The 10,000-nt window shown below is 38.2% G+C and overlaps 2 protein-coding genes across 2 annotated transcripts in view; both read left to right on the top strand.

Annotated features, from left to right (window-relative positions):
- The window catches only part of LOC144959398 (uncharacterized), a gene marked incomplete in the record, with an annotated part of 122,076 nt that overhangs the window by 26,175 nt on the left and 85,901 nt on the right, over positions 1 to 10,000 (top strand).
- LOC144959397 (uncharacterized) overlaps positions 1 to 10,000 on the top strand; it is a 39,475-nt gene that overhangs the window by 16,050 nt on the left and 13,425 nt on the right. Inside the window, exons 8-12 of the mRNA XM_078891976.1 lie at positions 1,040 to 1,246; positions 3,076 to 3,156; positions 5,574 to 5,743; positions 6,643 to 6,784; positions 8,868 to 9,212. Of these exons, the coding sequence (XP_078748102.1) occupies positions 1,040 to 1,246; positions 3,076 to 3,156; positions 5,574 to 5,743; positions 6,643 to 6,784; positions 8,868 to 9,212 (945 nt within the window). The remainder of the gene's footprint in view (positions 1 to 1,039; positions 1,247 to 3,075; positions 3,157 to 5,573; positions 5,744 to 6,642; positions 6,785 to 8,867; positions 9,213 to 10,000) is intronic.

Below are 10,000 nucleotides of genomic sequence, written 5' to 3'. Positions count from 1 at the left end.
TATAGTAGAGTAGTTAGTATAGTAGTAGTAGTAGATAGTATAGTAATAGTAATAGTAGTAGTAGTAGTAGTACTAGAAGTAGTAGTAGTAGTAGTAGTAGTAGTAGTATAGTAGTAGTAGTAGTAGTAGTAGTAGTAGTAGTAGTAGTAGTAGTAGTAGTAGTAGTAGTAGTAGTAGTAGTAGTAGTAGTAGTAGTAGTAGTAGAATGTTATGGCCTAAGAGAAATATTTTTTCTGTTATCTCACCCCCTAAACTAATCTAGAATTGTTCACACCCATGTGTCGCGTGACAAAACCAATGGGCCTGGGTTGGTTAGATTTTATAAAAATCCCAGTTCGCGTTGTGTGAAGAAAGGGTGTGTGTGAAAATGGGAGATGACCGATTGTTCCATGTAGTTTGAAAATGTAGCTATTTCTTTAAGTGGGTGTAAGAATGTCGAGGTATAATATGTATCATCCGTACGAAATGTTTAATTGTTTTCAACGTTTTGTTATTCCATTTGTTTAGCTTAATATTATGTTCTTCTTTTTTTCTTCTATCCTTCTTGGTGCACTCACTATGGAAGTTGTGCCATAAAGCCAACTCTCTTTGTCACTATATATGTCTCTTCATTTCTCCATCTTGGCTCATGATAACCCTATGATGTAGCCCCGAAAATTCCTATCTGGAGGTCCTTCTAATTCTATACAATGTTACGGACCAGTATTAATAGCAGCAGTAGTAGTAGTAGTAGTAGTAGTAGTAGTAGTAGTAGTAGTAGTAGTAGTAGTAGTAGTAGTAGTAGTAGTAGTAGTAGTAGTAGAGTAGTAGTAGTAGTAGTTATTGTAGTAATTGTAGTTTAAGTAGTATTACTTATTATCTCTATCCTCTTGTTGGCTCCTTCCGCATAATTCTCTTCGTCCTTTTTTTTTTTTTTTTTTTGGGGGGGGGGTTCCTCTTCTTTCTCGTTAACGCTATTGAATGCGTTTAGTACTTATTCAGTTTGATTTTTCAAAGTAACAATGTCTATATTCGATATCTTTACTTCTATCTGTGACAGAGATGCCAAAGTTGGAAATTACAAACTGCCCGCCTGTGATTGAAGGGACAATGATGAACTCAGTTGAAGTACGGAAACACAATGCATCCTGCACATGCCGTCTTCAAAAGCGTGGAACCCCGAAGAGTGAATTGAGATGGGTGGACTCCCAAGGGACAACATTGGTAGATGGGAATGAACAGGCGGTCCTTCACGTTAATACCAACGGTATGCATTGACCTTATTTTGACGATACCATGAGTACGGCCATGTCATGAGTTTTTAAATAGCGCAATATCCACTCAAAGTCTCTTTGCAACGGGGTCATGCCCAGCAGTTACACGTATCATGTAGAACGAGACATGACGCCTATTAGGCGATATTACAATTTTATTTCAGAGACGGCCTGGTCCTCATTTTACATCTGAGTACGGTGTAAGAGTGTGGCTAAAGATCATTTTGCAATGACCCAACTATGCGACAAGCGAGGCACAAACCCAGGAACTTCCCATCCACTGGTCATGTATCCATAGTTAGCTCAATGTTTCTAGATAATGGATATTTGGACAGTTATAACCCTTCGTCTCGAAACGGTATTGTACTGGGATGGATCAGATGCATATAGGGGATTATCGCGATAAAATTACTTGAACTATTAACAAAACTGATTTTTTTGTCACTGTGGAAATAATTTTCATTCTTTCAAATTAACCATAAAAATTTTCCCCAAGAGACAGAACTTTTCACTTTAAATTCCAATTCTTTTGGTGCCTGAATCTAAATCACCCTGACATTATACTGCTTTGAAACAATGGGTAACATTTAACTAACTAGTTACATTGCAGTAAAAGAATAGACGTAACGATCTGGTCAAAAGTCTAGACTTGAAGTGAACAGGATATTTCTATTTTAATTCCTACAATAAGAACAAGACAAATGCAATTTTTTGGACACCTAAATCGACATAAATGTATTGAACATCTTGCTCTCACAGGAAAGATAGAAGGTAAAAAGAGTAAAGGTAGACCAAGAAAAACATATTTGAATAGTTTGAACAGCTGGGTGACAAAGAAAGAGAAGAGTAATATTAGTTTTCTGAGGTTATCTGATTAGAGAGATGAATGGCGTATCATGATCACCGATGTCTGGCGCAGACTTGGTACTTGAAGAAGAAGAAGAAGAAGAAGAAGAAGAAGAAGAAGAAGAAGGATCAAGAGTAATTGGATAATATACCATTCTTACACTCTTGCCTTTTGGAATTCCAGACGCGTTCCCAACTGTTGCACGAGCTTGTGAATGAGCCTTGGGAACAAAATTAAAATTCCAATACGCAGAGAATACGAAATATTTTATTCTATCCCTCAATCGATTCATATGTCGTCATCTTTGAATAAAAGACATCTTCAAAAACATTTAAATGATAGACCTTTTTAAAGAATCAGATTTTTAGTGATATTTACGATTTATTATCTGAGATCAAAAATTATATTGTAAACTAAATATCATTACACGTTACTAACTAGGAAGAGGCTGGAATAATATCCATTTCTCCCAACTACTTGTCATCTCGTATGTCTATCTACAATCCGAATCTCTCTCTCTCTCTCTCTCTCTCTCTCTCTCTCTCTCTCTCTCTCTCTCTCTCTCTCTCTCTCTCTCCGCTTATCTACATCCATGTACTTGAACCGTTTGGTTCCTAACTAGATTTTTTCCCGATATACTTTCTCACATTCTGCTCCCTCTGTGTGGAATGCCCTTTCAGCAGACAACAGACACCAAAATTCCCTGTCCTCTAGCCTCTTTAAAGACGGAGTAACTTCCTTTCAGTTTTCTCTGAATAATGTTATTGATTTTATTGAATGATATGATCGCATGTGCAGATATGTATAAACGTTACCGAGCACATTTGGTGGAAAGGGGCGCAATAGAAAATACGCATTGTTTATTATTATTATTATTACTATTATTATTATTATTATTATTATTATTATTATTATTATTATTATTATTATTATTACATTATGTTCCCTAATATTTACAATTGTATTTCATAACAGATCACAACAGTGTGTTTAAGTGTCAAGCCCTAACACTGTGGTCTGTTGTTGAAGAAATTTCGTTCAATCCACATTTCACTGGTAAGATGTAGATATTATGTTGCATAAGTTTAAGAAATCATTTTTTTTTACCCAATTATGCTAGAAATATTTCGCCCAATAAATCCATCCCATGGATAACGTACCGTGTCGTTGGTGGGGATCTTGAGGCAGATCGGGGGCAAGGGAGTAATACGGTCAACCGTCAATAGACCATCCCGGTGTCAGGCCCATAAGCTGGCGCCTTGGACGACCTGCTCTCATATGTGACTAATGGGGATCAAATCCGATGCCTCATTATCTGAAGCTTCTACTTATTGAATCGAAATCTTAAGATTTGTAAAAAAATAAATTCCAGAATAGTAATTAAAGTTAGAGGATGTTGCGGTTTGTAAACAATGGTGTTACGTTTTAATGGTGGTGGAATAATAATATTGTGAAAGGATCCGTATTTTAAATTGTTTTATCTCTAGTTAAAGTGAATTTAAGTCTAAATTTAGTAATCTTGAGCCAGATGTAATCGCGGGCGAGGACGAAAGACACATGCGCACAACCAACATGACGTTCTCTCTCTAATAACTTTTCCGCCGGTGACACAGACTATGGGTGACGTCCAATCAAGGGACTTCCGCTAATCTCATTCCCTTTATCTGTTTTCTGAGTGGCTTTTTTGTCTATGTCTTAAAATGAGATGGCTTGATTTGTTCTATCACTGAGTCATTGGCGGTGAATTTCAAATATACGCATTTGAGTGCATTCCTCTTTGTGGGATCCTGTGCTAGTGTCTTGGTGAAATTTTTAGGGGTTCTCAACTATGCACGTTGATAGTAATATGCTCTTGGAAATTTACATCTGTTCCCTATTTGTAGCATTCCCATTTGTCTTACTTTTTATCTTATGCTTTTGTCTGTGCATCTATCTTTTTTGACTATCCCAATTTCTTCCATTTTACTGGTGCTTAAATTACCTGCTAAATTTCGCACGAGCTCTGTAAAACCCATAGAAACACAAAGTAAACGCATGTATTGAAGAAGTCTGGAAAAGTCCGTTTGAAAATCTAATAGACCAAGGAGAAGGGAAAATACAAATTTAAAAAAAACATGCAAGAATTGAAGAGAGCACAATTTCGTTATTCTTTATAATTTCACTTAAAATTTAATTTTCCCCATCATTTGATTCCACAAGACCACATATCACTACCACAACAATGCCTTTTAATTGTTATTTTCTGGAGAAAGATGTTTTTCTATTAGTAAACTTAAAAATGTAGAAATTACACATGCTAGTTGTAACGAGTCCTTTACAAAAAATCATTAGCGACAACACACAACTCTCAGTTCATAAAAACTTTAATACTAGAACAAACATAAAAATCCTCTCATAACAAATTCATAAACCCTCATAAAGTTTGAAATGTACAACACCAAAAAAATTTCTTCACGAGAACCAATTAACCAGTGGAATTCCTTGACAAGTTATTCTTCAACAGCCATGGTCAGAATATTGGTCTTAAGATGCCCCCTAACCTCCCAGAGTTTCTATTGTTACAGATTTGCATTCACGGGCCTATAAGGCAAACGCATCTTAACGGTCAGAATCAGATTCACATTTTACATATCCGATTCCTTCCAGGAGGTGCATGTTTGCGGCTATGTGGTCTAGTGGTATGACACTCGCTTTTGGATCGGAAGGTTCGAGTGTTGCTCAGCGCATAGTTGAGTCCTTGGAAAAGGCGCCTTACTCACATTATCTCACTGTACTCAGTTGCAAAATGACCTGGTCGTTAAAAGCGTTGTCTCTGTTAGATAAAATATCGTCATGTCTCGTTCACATGTTACGTGTTGCTGTTGGTCAGGGACCATTTGTAAAGAGCTTTGAGCATGTTCTGTGGATATTACTCTATATAAAAGCTCAAGGTTTTAACTATTCAAAATCAGATTTAGATTTCATTTATATAATTCCTTCCAAGTGGTGCATAAGTCATCTATATCTAGAAACGATTTCTCCCTGTTTACAGCTAGGGTCCTCTCTTGACCTCATTATATTATCTTCCACCCAACAGTATTTTGTTTCCTTTCAAAACAATCCGTGACTATAAAAGGAACAAAATTGAAATCACTCAGCTCTTTATTAATTTTAAGAGCCATACTAATGATTAACACGAACGTAATGTTATCAATCAGGTTTTAAACGTTTAAGGTGATGCATAGTCTTGTGTGTTGGTACGTATGATCCGGCTGACAGATGTTGTGGTCCTTTTGGCTAAATGCATAGCATAAATTTGGATTTTTCCTTGCCTCTCTCTCTCTCTCTCTCTGCCCCTCTCTCTCTCTCTCTCTCTCTCTCTCTCTCTCTCTCTCTCTTCATGGTTAGGGGCCCATTTCATTGCTATATCACAACAAGGCAATAAATCTTGACTGTCGCGATCAAACGATGAACACTTCTCCATTTACCACCAGTTCCCCCGGACAATCCGCCCAGCATAGAACTCACCTTCGAAGATGGGGTCAAGCAGGTCATCAATGGCAGTACGGTGGACATTGACGTGGGAAAGAGTCTTGGCATCAAGTGTAAGGTTGATGGGGGAATTCCTGTTGTCAGTAATATTACATTATCTTATGGATCAGAGGTATGTAAAAACATATTTTACGTTTTCAATATCGTTGTGAAATGAGACCTTGCTTTCTTCTTCTTCTTCTTCTTCTTCTTCTTCTTCTTCTTCTTCTTCTTCTTCTTCTTCTTCTTCTTCTTCTTCTTCTTCTTCTTCTTCTTCTTCTTCCTCAAGTACCAAGTCTGTGCCAAACATCGGTGATCATGGTACGCCATTCATCTCTCTGATCAGACAATCTCAAAAAACGAATATTACTCTTCTCCTTCTTTGTCACCCAGCTGTTCAAACTATTCAAGTATGTTTATCTTGGTCTATCTCTACTCTTTTTACCTTCGATCTTTCCTGTGAGAGCAAGCGGTCCAATACATTTTTGTACATTTAGGTGCCTTAAAAATTGCATTTGACTTTTTCTTATTGTACGAATTAGTAACCTTTTAGTTTGAGTTTGCTCTAATACTTCTTCATTAGTTTTCTTCTCTGTCCATGAGATTCTTAACATCCTTCTTAGAAATCGCATCTCTGCTGCTTCCAGTGTCTTTCTAATGTCTTCTGAAATTGTCCAACTTTCACAGTCATACAATAATACTGACCATAGATAGGCCATCAAAACCCTATGTTTTGTTGCCATTGAGATATTTAGACATTGCCTATAATATTCAATATTGTAAATACTTTCTCACTATCCAGTGTCGCGTCATTGACGTTGGCTGCTCACACTCTGCCATGACAAATGTCTAACCATTCCTTCCGTCTGTTGACGGTATCGTACAGCTCCCTTCCATTCTTATCTGTCCATTCTAGGATATTTTATATATAACTGGACCTTGGTTTCCTCTTCCTCGTTACCTCGTTACTTATTACCGAGTGGCGTCGAAACACGAATACAGTATGACTATACAATTATATTGTATCTTCAGAATATGACGACCGTCGATGGACCGCAGGTGTCCAAGACTCTCAGCATTGACAAAACATTCAACCAGGTGACTTTCTCATGCCATGCTGAACATGTAACTGGCGTTTACAATTACGTCACAAGCTTCTTACTCAACGTTTTGCGTAAGTATCTCTCATTGATAATGAAATAGACATATTCAAGAACTATAGAAAACAATTCGTATTAAATAAAGTTTGTAATTTTAGATTTTAATTTTGACACCCTACAGCGTGGCAAAATTAAAATCTAAAATTACAAACTTTATTTAATAAGATTTGTTTTCTATAGTTCTTGAATATGTATTGAAAAGAGTATTGGACTGGAACCCTCAAGGGCAGAAGATCAAGGGGAAGGCCACAAGGAACATGGAGAAGAATTAAAGAAGCTGATATACAGAGAAGTGGTATGACCTGGAATACTAACGAAAGAGTGAAAATGGGAAGGCTTCGTATGGGAACAAAACAGACAATGGACGTTTCGGGTACAAACCCTTCGTCAGCACAACAATACACAAATAAACGTGGAAAACAAATAATATATAATGAAAAATAACTCGAATCGTCTACCTACCTACCTACCTACCTACCTATCTATCTATCTATCTATCTATCTATCTATCTATCTATCTATCTATCTATCTATATATCTATCTATCTATCTAGCTAGCTAGCTAGCTATCTATCTACTGATTATCCACCGATTCATAGTCATCTACCTTCCTAGCTATCTCTCATTATGTCCAATCATCCACTTTTTTATCCATTAATATACATAAAGACCCAGCTATCACTCGGCTGTTTACTCGCCCTCTCTCACCTCCCCTCCCCCTTTCTCTCTATCTCTCTCTCTCTCTCTCTCTCTCTTTCTTTCTTTGTCCCCACCCTCTCTCTCTCTTTCTCCCTTCCCCCCCCCTCTCTCTCTCTCTCTAATTCCCCCTCTCTACCGGTCCGCCTCAAACCAAACCCCCCCCCTTTTTTTGTTTTGTTTTTTTATTTTTTTTTTATTCTCTCTCTCTCTCTCTCTCTCCCTTCTCTCCCCTCTTTTCTGTCTATCTACCTATCTATCTGTCTCTCCATCTATCTATTTATCAGTGTATTCCACTTTACTAACGCATCGTTCCTTCGCGAAGATTCGACCTTCGCTCATCCAACAACCCCCCCCCCCCCCCACCTCCGCCGTGACCCTTTCACCTCGCCCCCTCCACCGCCCCCTACTGTTCCACTACAGCGTTCTACTACTACTATACTATACTACTACTACTACTACTACTACTACTACTACTACTACTACTACAACTACTACTACTACTACTACTCTACTACTACTATACTACTACTACTACTACTACTACTACTATCTACTACTACTACTACTACTACTACTACTTCTACTACTACTACTACTACTACTACTACTACTACTACTACTACTACCACTACTACTACAACTACTACTACTACTACTACTACTACTACTACTACTACTACTACTACTACTACTACTACTACTACTACCAATATGTCTTTTATCTTCCATTATAGTCTGGAAAGTTCTGTTCCCTGACGCTGACCTTTGCTTATCAATTAGATCACCCCCCTGGGGCACCCTATCCTCTACCCACGCCACGCTAACATTTCATTCATACTGCAACCACCATTGAGTACAGACAGTTATTTTTCATTATATTTTATTTGTTTTCCACGTTTATTTGTGTATTGTTGTGCTGACGAAGGGTTTGTACCCGAAACGTCCATTGTCTGTTTTGTTCCCATACGAAGCCTTTCCATTTTCACTCTTTCGTTAGTATTACTATGACCTGGAATGAGATAAAAAAGTTAGCCCAGGATAGAGAAGGATGGAAACTGTTTGTCTGTGGCCTATACCCTGACCCAGGGTGAATAAGGCAATGATGATGATGATGATGACAGCGTGGCTCAGCGGTACCGTTTTTGCTTCACACCCAAAAGGTACCAAGTTATATGACCCGTCGCACTGTGTGGCATGCATTGAGCGAGTCACCTCGCACTAGCTCACTTTGCCGAGATACACTGCGGCTGACGCTTGGGTTATTCCATTCTTCCCTCGGAATTGACCCTAAAGACAAATTTCCCCATGGGAATGAATAAAGGGAATTTTATTTTATTCTTTTTCAAATTATTTTTATATCAAAATGTGAACTTGTCGACGTTCATCCTGTCTTTGCAGAGCCAGTCACAATTATGCACTACACAATCAACGCCCAAACAGGGTTGAAAATAGAAGTCAACGAGGGAGAGAAAGTGATTTTTGACTGCATGGCCGAGGGTAATCCATTCCCTCTAATATCCATCAACGGGCTTCTGACAAATGTGAACATTCAAGGAAATGTGACTACAGTTGGTGTCAATGCAAAAAGAATCGTTGGGATATTTGCTTCGGCTAATGTGTCCGACACAGACACGTTTATCTGCACGGCACTGAGTCCAGTCCCAGGAAAGGGGAGAAAAAAGAGGTGTGCCGAAAAGGTGGCCGAAACACCAGAGAAAAAGGCCAGTGATCTTATTGTTATTGGTAAGTCATTCGTCATCCTCTTACTCGGTTTGGGTAGTTAGTGTGTGTGTGTGTGTGTGTGTGTGTGTGTGTGTGTGTGTGTGTGGTTACGGTTTGTCGAGAGATACGCGTATTTAGGTTTTGGCATTTAGTGCTATAGAAGAGCACTTTAATATTATTCACGTTTATTAATGTTTGTTTTAATTCGTGACATCTATTCACTAGACTGTTATTATAAGTATGTCGGGGGGGGGGGAGGTTCCCGATATCTCAGTTGGTAGAACAGTGAATGAAATAGCTGGCTCTCTTGGATGGCAGAAAGTAATTTGCAATAGAGCAGCGCCCTATCTAAAGGGTTGCAAACAATTACTATTGTCCGTATAGAAACCGGGATAGACTCCGTGTCCATGGGCGTAGTGGCTCTGAAGTACTACTGCAATTAGTATGAGCCTAACAGTTATGTTGAAAAACTCTACACGGAGTTACAAAAGACTATAATTATAGCCCGTCTGTGTCTAACTCTAAAAGCTAAAATGCCAAAGTGAGCCATACAAAATATTACGACGATAAATAGTTCATAATGTGAAAGGATACACAAAAATACAACGTTTCGGCCATTGACCCTCGTGAGGCAATCATGGCGAAATAATGTAAAATGTAATATCATGTAAAAATCTTGAGCTTTTATACAGGGCAATATCCACTAAACGTGCACAAAGTGCTTTACAAATGGTCCCTGACCAACAGCATCACGTAACATGTAGAACGAGACGCGACGCCTGTTAGGCTATATTGCATTTTTACAAATA

The sequence above is a fragment of the Berghia stephanieae genome, chromosome 14, assembly GCF_034508935.2.
Source record: "Berghia stephanieae isolate SIO BIC M18660-M18661 chromosome 14, UCSD_Bste_1.3, whole genome shotgun sequence".
NCBI lineage: Eukaryota > Metazoa > Mollusca > Gastropoda > Nudibranchia > Aeolidiidae > Berghia > Berghia stephanieae.
This window is presented reverse-complemented; position numbering and strand designations above follow the sequence as displayed.